This window comes from Coregonus lavaretus (assembly GCF_964263955.1).
Source record: "Coregonus lavaretus genome assembly, chromosome: 23".
Classification (NCBI taxonomy): Eukaryota; Metazoa; Chordata; class Actinopteri; order Salmoniformes; family Salmonidae; genus Coregonus; species Coregonus lavaretus.
The window spans coordinates 35428332-35442330 of NC_140010.1; the positions used below are offsets into that span (position 1 = coordinate 35428332).

The 13999-nt window shown below is 42.7% G+C and overlaps 1 protein-coding gene across 2 annotated transcripts; it reads left to right on the forward strand.

Moving 5' to 3' along the window:
- Positions 1–2874: 2874 nt before the first annotated feature.
- On the forward strand, positions 2875–13728 carry LOC311099002 (transcription initiation factor IIB). Of its 2 annotated transcripts, none has more exons than XM_084139592.1 (7): positions 2875–2985; positions 4321–4433; positions 11375–11508; positions 11801–11947; positions 12154–12283; positions 12582–12863; positions 13173–13728. In XM_084139592.1, the coding sequence occupies exons 1-7, from the start codon at positions 2969–2971 to the stop codon at positions 13304–13306; spliced, it is 957 nt and encodes a 318-aa protein (XP_083995718.1). In that variant the 5' UTR covers positions 2875–2968; the 3' UTR covers positions 13307–13728. The 2 variants fall into 2 exon arrangements, with proteins under 2 accessions (XP_083995718.1, XP_083995719.1); XM_084139593.1 differs by having other exon boundaries at positions 2944–3995.
- Positions 13729–13999: the final 271 nt, after the last annotated feature.

Sequence of the window (13999 nt, forward strand, 5' to 3'; positions counted from 1 at the left end):
TTGAGTCACCTCAGCTGTTAAATAATAATAACTAATAACAATAAGTGGACTCATTTTATGAATGATCGGACAGTGAAACAAAAATAAATTGGTAGCTAGCTGGTGAGGCTTTCATTTATTTCCCAATTGATTAAGCTGATGCTGGGTTTCCCAAATTGTTCAGTGCTCACTGCTCATGCCGGCAAGCAAGCTAAAGGTTGCGTTCCCCTGCTCAGATATTGCATGCATTAGCCAATGATTGCGTGCCACATCATTGACTCTGTCATCCACTGACAGATTGCTATAACATATGATGTGGTTTGCTAATACGTAAAATACGTGAATATTCATGACTTTGCCTCTGGCTATCCTACAAAAGGAAATTTTGCATACAGGGTTGTGGTCATGGTCACAGCAATGGGGACTGGGTGGAGCCGTCGTGTAATAAGGACCGGCCCCCAGGGGTGGCAACAGATGAACAGACGTACCCACCACATGTCCTTAGCAACCAGGTCATTGTGTTGACAAAGGGCTGAATACACAGTCAATTACTCAAAAGCTAGAGATCCCATACAACAACACCCTACACCCATCATCCTTTCAGGAACACCTGAGGCAATCATAACAGTTCATGATTTTGATGTGCTGTCTGGAAAGTGCAATCATGATAACTACCTAGTTAGTAGCCTAGTCCCTCCTGAATTTGCATGAACTTCCCAGATGCAAACACAATCTCAGACACACCTCTTTCCATGACAATGAATGACTAGTAAGCACAACATGTCCCCAATCCCAGTATAACATGTCTCTAATCCCAGTATACCAGATTGTAATATGATTAGTAATAACACTAAGTGACTACAGCTACAGCCCTGTATTCACGGTGACTGATATGTCTGTGCATATTCATGTTGTTCGAATGAGGCTGCCTCAGACAGTCTGAATCAGTAATCAAGGCTGATAAAGAATGTCAACAGCCTGGGGGTTGCTCAGGTGAGGAACAGTCAGTTGATGTAGGCTGATGTAAGAACCAGTGGAGGCTGCTGAGGGGAGGACGGCTCATAATAATGGCTGCAATGCAATATAATGGCTGGAATGGAGTGAATGGAATTCTATCAAACACATGATGTGTTTGATATCATTCCATTTACTCCATTCTGGACGTTATTATGAGTCGTCCTCCCCTCAGCAGCCTCCACTGGTTAGAACATGTACTGTCTACCTGTAAACTACACATTGTTTTTATGGTGTTCTGTGTGACTCATTGAGATTGTTGTTTGTGTTTATCAGTGCAGATGAGATCATAACCGTTGTGCTGCTGTGGCTATGGGCAGAGGATCAAACAGAGGTCCCTCAGATGGGACTCAGGGACTCACACCACACAGTGCTGGCAGCATTAGCAACAGTTGGATGAGATTGCTCACCAGCATGACGCATCGTCACTAGTGTGACATCTTCACTAGTGTGTCACTAATGTGTACTAGTGTGTTGCATGCATCAACCAATGGTTGCGTGCCACGTCATTGACTGTGTCATCGACTGACAGATTGCTATAACAAATGCCGCGTTCACGTGCTAGTCGGAACTAGGAAACTCTGACATTTCCAACTTGTTCACTGGTTGATCGCGGCACTAGTTCCGACTAGCACATAAACAATAAGATGTGCTTAGCTGATATGTAAAATGCATAACCAGGAGTCCTGGCGTTGTAAGATCTGGCAGGTGTCAGCAACGCCTTTCCTTTGAGAATCTCAGAGGAATTAATCTTTACATAATTGATATAAATTAATGTTGTATGTTAATTCATCATGAGACTTTAGTACAATAATAATGTGATTGAGTATTTAGCATTTGAAAGCCTTAAAGAGCTTTTAGATAATGGCCGTGTCTGACATTTTTGGATTTAGCTCCACCTGCTGTTGTCTTACAGGTAAAAGGAGAATAATTATATTCACTTCCTACTAGTCTTCAACGTCATTGGGCAATGTGCAATTGAATAAAATATCTGCTGCTGACAAGGCTTGTTTATTTATGGTAATGTGATCCATTAATCAATGTAATCCAAATAGCTCAAGGTGCATGCCACAGTCAATGTGATACAGTCATAAATGATTTGTGAAACATTTAATTTCTCTTTCAATTCTCTGTCAATGGATGTCTGGCCAATGACTCATTGTGTGGTGGTTGTCCAACCAGAGATTTTGAGGTCAATAGTACAGGGGGTGTGTTGGTGAGGGAGAATCAAGGCAATACAGTCACAGACTGGCACACAGAGACAATGCCATCTCTGACAGCTTCACAAACAGGCCTGTCTGCTACGGCTCTAACAAGTGAGCCTGCAGTATTGGCTGCTTAGAGTTGAGTCAGTTTGTTGAATGGGGTTAAGTAGGGTTATGCCACTACCATTGCTGCTTGAACATGTTTTCCAATTATGTTTTCCCATGTAGGCTACACGGTACACATAACCCACCATGTAAGTGCTTTTTTTCTTTAGTGGCTGGCAAGTGGAAATATTACCCTCTGATGGGAGCAGGGCTGGGGGATTTGTTCCAGCTGCCCAGCTTGCAGAGGTGTTGGCTAGTATTTATTGCAAAAATAAGCAAGCATGTAATAATAAGATTACTTTTTCTTTATAAAGTTTGAGAGACACAAACACACAAAAATCCACACGTTTGTTTAAATAGTTTTGCCTTTTGGTTACACTTGATTCTCTTTATTCACTTCAAGGATACGCTCAGTGACTAAAGGTGACACGGTTAGGACGTCATAGGGTTTCATTTGATAATGATAATCATTTTCTCAATTTTGAAATGTTCCGTAACAGTACAATACGCCTTTTTAGTAGCCTACATCCAGTCCTCATATTTGAATCGCTTTTTGAAGTTTGAGCCTTTTACCCTTCCGTCGTCATGTAAACACGTGAGCCGAAAAGGACATATATACAGGTAGAATAAGCTATTGTTCGAAACATAAAGAAGTAGTTTGCAACATGGCGTCGACGAGCCGGTGTGTACAATATGTATTCCAAGCTATGTTTTCTGTGTTATTATGCTTTCATGTGGGAAAGTGAAAGTTATTGAACAATGAGTGGTGATTGCGATCAACACGGAGAGACCCTTGTTTCTAAGTGTTTTCCGTCATAGCCGCCGGAATGTCCATTACTGACTGTTAGCTAACCTTCGCTAGCCTAACAGAAAACACTATCAAATCACAGTTGGACACATTGTCTCGGTCGTATATCATGTCAATGATCATATTGTTTGTATGCATCCGATATAGGTAGCGCAACATTATATCTAACGTACAAATCATGACGCAGATGCGAGTGTCAATAAGCAATTTCATGTTTTGAAAGGAATGTGTGATGTCGCAAGGTGATGTCGTCGGGCCAGCTCAGCTGGCTAAATCCAATTAGGTAGCTACATTAATGTTTTTACAGTAGCCGAGTCTCAACGCACACCGTGACAGTGATTTAATCATGACAAATTATTCAGCCATTGTATTGATAATTGTCACAAGGACACGGCAAGTTGATTTGGTTGTTTTACCAGCAATTTATTCCACTGGCTAGCACAAAATAACTTGTTTACACTTGTCCAAACGAAGAGAAATTGACTGTTGACGCAGCACCAAGTCCGTTAGCTAACTAGTTAGCTAAATGGGTTATGTTTTGGTATTGTAGAATCGAATTGGTGTCGAGGATAACTTTGTGAAACGCTGGAAGCCTATTTTATGGGTCCCATTGTCGAAAGCTTTTTGGCCACAATGCCACTGAATCATAATCATCTACATTAAGTTGACACAGTCTTTGCAGTGGCTTTTCTGTACTAGGTTTGAAGTAGGCCTACTCCCCAGTCCATTTACCTTGGTATGCATATACATATTCGATCAATAAACAAGTAACATTGACTATGGTGTTGATGCTTGAGAGCAGTTACTGTTGTAAAACAAGCAACCAGAAATGCTTTTGCAACATGTAATTTTCAGAAGTGCCTTTTGTTTTTATATTATTAAAGGTAAATATATTCCTCATATTTCTCAGATTTAGGGAAAGACAGTCTGACATGCTTAACAATTTATGTACAATTTTAATAAAGGCTATAAGATTTCCCTATTATCATAATTTGCCAATTCACTAAACAACATACTTGCTCACCTTGAGCAGTGTCAATCGGCTTTAAGTGTATAGCGTTAAGTAAACCAATACCATATTCTTGGCTGTAAACCAGCTTTATGGAAATAAGTACAATCACACCCAGTGCTGGGTTAACTCTCACTAGGCAGGGTCAAAGGTAAGAGGTCACTGTTGGCTGACCTCTGGGATGTATTCTTTACTTGCAGTGGAGACGCCCTGGCCCTTCCCAAGGTGCAGTGCCCCAACCACCCAGACGCCATGCTGGTGGAAGACTACAGAGCAGGGGACATGATCTGCCCTGAGTGTGGCCTTGTAGTGGGTGAGTGATAGGCTGAAACATGCACACACACAGCATATGTTTTTGTGGGGTCCTAAAATGTATTTCCATTCAAAATCCTATGTTCCCTAAACCTAACCTTAACCCCTAAACCTAACCTTTATTGTAAGCCTAACCCCTAAGCTTAAAATAGCCTTTGTCGCTGTGGGAAACACACATTACGTTTGATTGGTCACATACACATATTTAGCAGATGTTATTGCGGGTGTAGCGAAATACTTGCAACAGACTGACACAAAGCCTTATCTGTAGGGAGGAGAAGTCTTTGCAGTAGGTATATAGCGTAACATAACATACAGAGGCCTGATGTACAAGATGGCCCCATACTGGATGGCAGCCGTTCTGCAAGCTCCGACCCAACTTTGCTATTTTGTGGTTCTTTTGGTGTTTATTTTTACTTTATTTTCTCGAATCCGCTATCATTTCTTATAACCGACAATAACTTTTGAACATCTGATCAGCAGTTACATCTGCCCTGGGCTCGTTCTGTAAATCCGACCCAATTTTCGGGGTACCCAAGAGAAACCGCCAGAGGCTGGCTGCCTTGTCGCTGGAGATTTTAATTCTGCGTCATTAAGACGTGATGCCCAACTCCATTGAGAAATGGTAATCAGAATCAGAGATTATGCTACAGGATTGCTTTGCTAGCTCTGATTGGAATATGTTCAGATACTTTGCCTATAACATCGATGAGCTAACCACCTCTGTCACCGGCTTCATAAGGAAATGCTTCGTCGACGTTGTTCCCACAGTGAAGGTTTGCTGCTTCCCCAATCAAAATACCTTAATTAACACCGAGGTTGGCGCTAAACTAAAGGACAGGACTACTGCACACAGAGCTATCGCAGAGAACCCTGAGACTACGGCTGAGGACAGGAACAAGTACAAGAAGTCCCCTAGAACCTCCTTAGTCATCAAACGAGCAAAAGGACAATATAGGAATAAAGTGGAATCCGATTACACAGGCTCCGCTGCATGTGGCAGGGGCTACAGTCCATTACGGATTACAAAGGAAGACCCAGCCATGATCTGCCCAACGATGCCTCTCTACCAGACGAACTCAACGCATTTTATGCATGCTTCGACAATAACAACATCATGCCAGGTGTGAGGGCCACCACCGACCCAGAGGAATGGGTGACCTCGCTCTCCGAGGCCGAAGTAAGGTCTTTAATCAAGTCAACACTCGCAAGGCCGCGGGGCCGGACAGTATTCCAGGGCGCGTTCTCAGAGCATGTGCAGATCAGCTGGCAGACATATTCACAGTCATTTTCAACCTCTTTGTCCCAGTCTGTAATCCCCACATGTTTTAAGATGACAACCATCATTCCTGTTCCCAAGAACTCTAAGGCTTCATGCTACAATGACTAACGCCCTGTAGCACTCACATCTGTAATCATGAATTGCTTTGAAAGGCTGGTTATGGCACACAATAACTCAATCATCCCAGACACCCTAGACCCTCTCCATTTTGCATACTGCCCCAACATATCCATTGACGACACAATCTCAATTGCACGCCACACTGCCCTCACCCACCTAGATAAGAGGAATACCTATGTGAGAATGCTGTTAATTGACTACAGCTCAGTGTTCAACACTATTGTCCCCTCCAAGCTCATCACCAAGCTTAGGACCCTGGGACTGAACACCTCCCTCTGCAACTGGATCCTGGACTTCCTGATGGGCCGACCTCAGATAGTGAGGGTAGGCAACATCACCTCCGCCATGCTGACCCTCAACACCCCCTGTTCACCCACGACTGTGTGGCCACGCACAGCTCCAATACCATCAAGTTTGCTGACGACACGACGGTGGTGGTAGGCCTGATCAGGAGGTCAGTGACCTGGCAGTGTGGTGCCGGGACAACAACCTCTCCCTCAAAGTCACCAAGGAGCTGATCGTGAACTACAGGAAACCGGGGGGCGAGCACGCCCCCATCCACATCGACAGGGCTGCAATGGAGCGGGTCGAAAGCTTCAAGTTCCTCGGCGTCCAAATCACTGAGGACTTAAAATGGTTCAAGCGCACAGTCGTGAAGACGGCGCGACAGTGGCTCTTCCCCCTCAGGAAGTTTGGCATGGGCCCTCAAATCCTTAAAGTTCTACAGCTGCACCATCGAGAGCATCTTGACTGGCTGCATCACTGCTTGGTATGGCAACAGCAAGTGGTACCGGTGCATCAGTGCGACACCAACAGGCTCCTGAACAGCTTCATTGCCAAGCCGTAAGACGGCTAAATAGCTAACAAAATGGCTACGCAGACTGAGTTGACCCTTGTATGCATTTTTATTTCTTCAATTACGCTGCTGCTACTCTGTTTATCATACATCCTGATGCCTAGTCACCTTACCCCTATACAGATGTACCTCTTTTACTCCAGTATTCCTGCACATTGTAAATATGGTATTGGGATTGACCCTGTATAGAGTCTTACTTTCTCGTGTTCTTATTATATATATATTTTTTTTATTGTGTTTTCTTTTATGTAATTTTTTGTACTACATTGATATTGATCACTGCATTGTTGGGTTTAGAGCTCGCAAGGAAGGCATTTCACTGTACTTGTGCACGTGACATTAAAACTTGAAACTGCTGGGCCTACACTTCTATAGACACAGTCCTAACCTCTAGTTCAGGGGGAGTGATGTGTTTGTGCTGGTATTATGACATGTGACTTGAGCAGCAAGGCTCTTACAGATGTCCTCCAGCGATTTTTGCACTTCCTGTTGAAAAGGTTTATCCCAAGTATAAATACGGTAAAGTACACACACTAACGGGTACAAAAATATGTTTTGAGCAAAATATATATATATTTTTTTAGACTACTGCAAACTTCGAGTAGGGCATTCAAGGAGTTGGTCTGATGGGGACTTTGTGATGTCATCAGCCTCCCACCTTGCTTGAGGAACAATAGAGAACAAAAGAGGGAAGGTCCCCCTCTTATGTCATGTCATGAGGATACCTGGACCACTTATTGAGATGTGCCTTTTGTTAAGTAATCAGGTGTTAAATGAGGTGAAAAGGAGACTGGAGTAGGACTTTACACTAAAGACATGTCAGACCTGTCACATAGCTAGAGTGCATAATACCAGGAAATCATAGAATATAACATCCGCTCAAAGATACAATAGAATCAAATCTGTCCACGCCTTCCTTAGATGGCCTTGGAAAGCCACCCTAGTTAGAGCAACAGATGGCATTACAGGACTCTATCTGAACGTAACATAGCAGGTCTCCCATTATAAGACCCATAGGAAACACGTGGCTAATTATATGGGGACATAGTGGGTAAGACGGACGATTCAGTAATGATGTAAAGCTAGATTGTATCCCATCGCTTTGCTGTGCCATAAGGAGATGAACGTCAATTTAGTGCTGGATATTAGCATGATTTATGTATGGAAAGGGCTCATTGGATTAAGGCAAAAAATTGAATCCCTGACCCTGCTAGTTTCCAGGGCCTAATTTATAAACGTTACGTACGCACAAAATAGGCCCCAAAATATGCAGGCGCTAGTTTTCATGCAAAAATTGGCATTTATAAAAACAGAACTTGCCCTGAGAATGTGCTTATCCTCCTGCAAACTTTAGATCATGCGTATGCGTAGTTTCTAGTGGTTGAATTATTGCATTTCAACAAGGCAAAAGTAGCCTTGTGCAGGAATATTTGATGACACTCTTATTCATAACAAAAAAAGGGTAGATAAATATAATAACAAGATGCAATCATTTGCCGTTAGTGAAAAGAGCGAAAATCCATCTAAAATCAGAAAGAATTTGCATTTTATTTACAGTGCATTCGGAAAGTATTCAGACCCCTTGAATATTTCCACGTTTTGTTACGTTACAGCCTTATTCTAAGATTGATTATATTGTTAATTTTCCGCATCAATCTACACACAATACCCCCTAATGACAAAGCAAAGACAGGTTTTTAGAATTTTTTGCAAATGTATTAAAAATTTAAAACGTAAATATGACATTTACATAAGTATTCAGACACTTTACTCAGTACTTTGTTGAAGCACCTTTGGCAGCCCTGAGTCTTCTTGGGTATGACACTACAAGCTTGGCGCATACCTGTATTTGGGGAGTTTCTCCCATTCTTCTCTGCAGATTCTCTCAAGCTTTGTCAAATAGCTGCACAGCTATTTTCAGGTCTCTCCAGAGATGTTAGACCGGGTTCAAGTCCGGGCTCTGGCTGGGCCACTCAAGGACATTCAGAGACTTGTCCCGAATCCACTCCTGCGTTGTCTTTGCTGTGTGCTTAGGGTCATTGTCCTGTTGGAAGGTGAACCTTCGCCCCAGTCAGGTCCTGAGTGCTCTGGAGCAGGTTTTCATCAAGGATCTCTCTGTACTTTCCCGCTTTCATCTTTCCCTCGATCCTGACTAGTTTCCCAGTCCCTGCCGCTGAAAAACATCCCCCCAGCATTATGCTGCCACCACCATGCTTCACCATAGGGATGGTGCCAGGTTTCCTCCAGACGTGACACTTGGCATTCAGTCCAAATAGTTCAATATTGGTTTCATCAGAACAAATAATCTTGTTTCTCATGGTCTGAGTCCTTTAGATGCATTTTGGCAAACTCCAAGTGGGCTGTCATGTGCCTTTTACTGAAGAGTGGCTTCTGTCTGGCCACTCTACCTAAATGCCTGATTGGTGGAGTGCTGCAGAGATGGTTGTCCTTCTGGAAGTTCTCCCATCTCCACAGAGGAACTCTGGAGCTCTGTCAGAGTGACCAATGGGTTCTTGGTCACCTCCCTGACCAAGGCCCTTGTCCCCCGATTGCTCAGTTTTGCCTGGCGGCCAGCTCTAGGAAGAGTGTTGGTGGTTCTAAACTTCTTCCATTTAAGATTGATGGAGGTCACTGTGTTTTTGGGCACCTTCAATGCTGCAGACATTTTTTGGTACCCTTTGCAAGATCTGTACCTCGACACAATCCTATCTCGGAGCTCTACGGACAATTCCTTCGACCTCATGGCTTGGTTTTTGCTCTGACATGCACGGTCAACTGTGGGACCTTTATATAAACGGGTGTGTGCCTTTCCAAATCATGTCCAATCAATTGAATTTACCACAGGTGGACTCCAATCAAGTTGTAGAAACATCTCAAGGATGATCATTGGAAACAGGATGCACCTGAGCTCAATTTCGAGTCTCATAGCAAACGGTCTGAATTCTTATTTCTGTTTACATTTTTTATAAATTAGCAAACATTTAGAAAAACCTGTTTTTGCGTTGTCATTATGGGGTATTGTGTGTAGATGAGGACATTTTGATTTATTGAATCCATTTTAGAATAAGGCTGTAATGTAACAAAATGTGGAGAAGGGGTCTGAATACTTTCTTAATGCACTGTAGGTTCGGGATAAAGTAAATGCAAAACATTACTGAATTCAATCGATCTGTTTACACATCCGCAACAATTTGCAATTGTTTTTGTCTTTCAGAAACGGTCAGATAGGCTACAGAAAAGGTTACTTCAAAAGAAAACATTCTGCCAACACCTCCAAAGACATTTGATCAAGTTCGCCATTGCTATTTCCTTTAGATGTTATCTCGTCCTAATTCCAAAGTATACAGCAAATAAGGGCGTTATTGTCACCGTTTTTCGGGCAGAGTTATAACGCTCGTTCACGTGCGCACAGTTTTACGTCACTTTAATAATGTTTACATACTGTTTTACCCACTTCATATGTATATACTGTGTTCTAGTCGATCATCCTACTACTGTACACAACTTTTCTATTCATATACTGTCCATCATGTCTATACACACAATCATATACATATCTATTTATATTATGGACTCTGACATTGCTCGTTGTAATATTTCAATATTTCTTAAAGGGAAATTTCAACTTCATATTCATAATCTCCAGCACCACCCCAACATCGTGTTAAAATGGCACGTTTCTAAGATAGAGGAAGATAAGTGTTTCCAATGATATCTTTAACCATTTAGTAGACAATTAGTAGGTAATGCCTACTCATAATTGGTTCAAATCACACGATGCAAACCGATGTCATTGGAAACACTTATCTTATCTTTTTTACTATAAAACCTAGAAATTTGCAATTTTCACATATGTTGGGGTGGTGCTGGAGATTATGAAGTAGACATTTTTTGGAATATCCCTTTAATTCCTTTTTATTTTTTGGATTATGGTGTGTTGTTAGGTATTACTGCACTGTTGGAGCTAGGAAAATAACCATTTCGCTACACCCGTCATAACATCTGCAAAATATGTGTACACGTCCAGTACAAATTGAATTGACAGGTTTGGTTTATAACGGGAAACGTGCGCCAAGTTTACAAATCTCAATATTTTTGTACATGCGTCATCTTTTCAGAAATGGCGCACGCAGATATTTAGTGTAAAATCTACGTAATGGTTATAAATGAGGCCCCAGAAAGAGGCGATAAACCAGAGTAAATATAAGGAAAGTGTCTATTTCTTGAGTGAGAATTAGACCATCTTGTGGGCTGGTCTGGGAAGTGCAGGGTGTATACAAATCTGGGACAGGAACAAAGGGAAGACGGTAGTGTAGATAAGCCACAACTGGCACATTTGGTTATTTTGTGTCGTGGTTGTATCATTACAATTAGTTACTATTCTTATTTACATAAACATTTATGAAGTGTTGGCCCTGGTCCCAGTGACACTGAATACTGCTTCCCTTTCTAATATTGAATTTCCTAATCTCTTCTTGTCACAAAAGGAAGGACTTACTTGGTGAAAGCATTATTCTATAATGGTGAAATCAATACAGTGGGTGCTTGATGTTTATCGCTTTTACCTTTATCTATTCATGTCAGTGCTCACTGTTCAAGGAGATAAAGTAGGGTGAATGGGGAAAGAAAGCTGTTTGAACATATTTGAGCTTAGCCCCATGTAGTAATGTGTGTGGTTCCCCAGGTGACAGGGTGATTGACGTGGGCTCAGAGTGGAGGACCTTCACCAATGAGAAAGCCACCAAAGACCCGTCCAGAGTGGGCGACGCCCAGAACCCACTCCTCAACGGGGGAGACTTGACCACCATGATCAGCAAGGTAAGTACACACATTGGCCATCTTACCTGACACCACAACTGGCACAGAGGCCCTGCCACCTGGCTAAAGTCACCATTTACAGGGAAATATGCTTAAACCTATGTTTATGTTTGTGGTCTGTGGGGCGCCAGACCACAAAATAATAAAATGTCTGCTCCCCTTTGTGTGTGACATGGTCTTCATCAGGTTCCACAGATCTCTCTGATTTCCATAAGAGACGTCATTGTCATAAGATTGACCAGGTAGTAAGTCTATATCACTAATGGTTCCAACAATTCTGTTGTCACCATAGGGAACAGGCGCGGCTAGTTTTGACGAGTTCGGCAACTCCAAGTACCAGAACCGGCGGACCATGAGCAGTTCAGACCGCGCAATGCTAAACGCCTTCAAAGAGATTACCACCATGGCTGACCGGATCAACCTACCAAGGAACATCATAGCGAGTCCCATTCTCTCTTCTACTTCTATTTGTTTAGCTTTGTGGAACCTAGTAGCTAGCTAGCTAACTGATTAATCTATTTCCAAAACTCAAGTTATTTAGCAGGTTACTCTAAATATGAGGTTTTCTCTTAACAAAACTATATGAATGTTCACAGCAAACTGAGAGTTTGCGCTGAAGTAAATGTTGTTGTCTTTGACCCGCAGGACCGAACAAATAACTTATTTAAGCAAGTGTACGAGCAGAAGAGCCTGAAGGGGCGGGCCAACGACGCCATCGCATCAGCCTGCCTTTACATCGCCTGTAGACAAGAGGGCGTGCCTCGGACGTTTAAAGGTGAGCTCCTCTAACGAGGATGTTTAGAGCATGGAATTACATATCGAATCATCTGTATCATCTATGGTTTTAAGATCATATTAGCATGTTCCAAGCAACGTCTTAGTCAGTGCTGGTTGTCAAGACTTCACGGTTATGAAAGTTTCCTGGATCATGTTCATTAGGCACCAAAACGGAAGAAAACTGACTGAAACAGGGATTTTATTTTCGTTTTTTTAAACGTTCTCCCTTGCATGTCTTATTAAAACGACCCTGAAGATGTGTCACTAATGACTCCCTTGTCATCCATCCCCCGCAGAGATCTGCGCCGTGTCCCGCATCTCCAAGAAGGAGATCGGCCGCTGCTTCAAGCTGATCCTCAAGGCCCTGGAGACCAGCGTGGACCTCATCACCACCGGAGACTTCATGTCCCGCTTCTGCTCCAACCTGGGCCTGCCCAAGCAGGTGCAGATGGCGGCCACCTACATCGCCCGGAAGGCCGTGGAGCTGGACCTGGTGCCCGGCAGGAGTCCCATCTCTGTGGCCGCCGCCGCCATCTACATGGCCTCCCAGGCCTCCGCTGAGAAAAAGACCCAGAAAGGTGAGGTTGTGGGTGGGAGGATGGTGGGGATAGTTGGTGGTAGGTTGTCTTTGTGTGGTGGTCTTCTTTATGGGCTGAATCTGAACTATTTGTGTTTGTCTATAAACTTTAAAACCTGATTCAGTAAATTTCAGGTACAAATAACAGTGTGACGTTTGTGGTCCACACTTGACTTGACAGCTCAGCAAACCGTTTCTGAATGTTCAGGAACTCATATTTCTGATAGTTCTGAGAACACAAGTATATCACCAATGGTCTGAAGACTTAAGGCACCAGTAGTCATTTCTGCAAATCTCTCCCTTTGGACAGAGATTGGAGACATCGCCGGTGTGGCAGACGTCACAATCAGACAGTCGTACCGACTCATCTACCCCCGCGCCGCCGACCTCTTCCCCCCGGACTTCAAATTCCACACCCCTGTGGACAAACTACCCCAGCTGTAAAGACCCACTTGCCCGACGACACTTTAAGGGTTCTCTTTTTAGTTTTTATTCAATTTGCAATCTTTTCCCCTCTTTTTCCCTTGTTAATTAACTTAAGACTTTGGGCCATTGTGAAGGTACTTTTTGCAGGAATACAGACAAGTACAGGACACGCATTCCAATGCTTAAAAAATGAGATTGCAAACTGTACTTACAGTATTTCATTTGAGTGTGTATATATACTGTATATATGTCCCAAGTGAGAAAATGTAATTGGTGCTTGCAATATTATGCTGGTTTCATACTATATACACTTTTTGTAGGAAATGCAGGTTCTATTTTGTTAGCTTGTCTACTTTGTATTAAGTAAATTAAATGCTTTTCTGAAAAGCATGTTGAACACCTCATGCATTGGTTAACATTAAACTTTGTTTACGGAATGAGTTTTCTGTGTGTTGACGCTAATACTGCTTATGTACCATTGAGTACATTGATCACTACCTCTCTGGCCTTTGAGGACAGCCATACAAGTTTATCTAGTTTCAGCTAGTCTCATTCCCACTGCCTGGTGTACAGTTGTGGGCCTAGCATAGCAATTAAAGCAAGCGTTCAACACACCATTGCATCATTAAAAAAAGTTAATTCTAAGGGAGTCAAAGGTCATCTGGCTTTCATTACATCACGTATTTGCAAAGTTGAACATAACTGAACGTT

What these genes read in the sequence shown, in the direction of transcription:
- LOC311099002 (XM_084139592.1), top strand. An exon ending in CGTGCCTCGGACGTTTAAAG is followed by an intron (nt 12,284 to 12,581) that starts GTGAGCTCCTCT and finishes CATCCCCCGCAG; the next exon opens with AGATCTGCGCCGTGTCCCGC. An exon ending in TGAGAAAAAGACCCAGAAAG is followed by an intron (nt 12,864 to 13,172) that starts GTGAGGTTGTGG and finishes CCCTTTGGACAG; the next exon opens with AGATTGGAGACATCGCCGGT.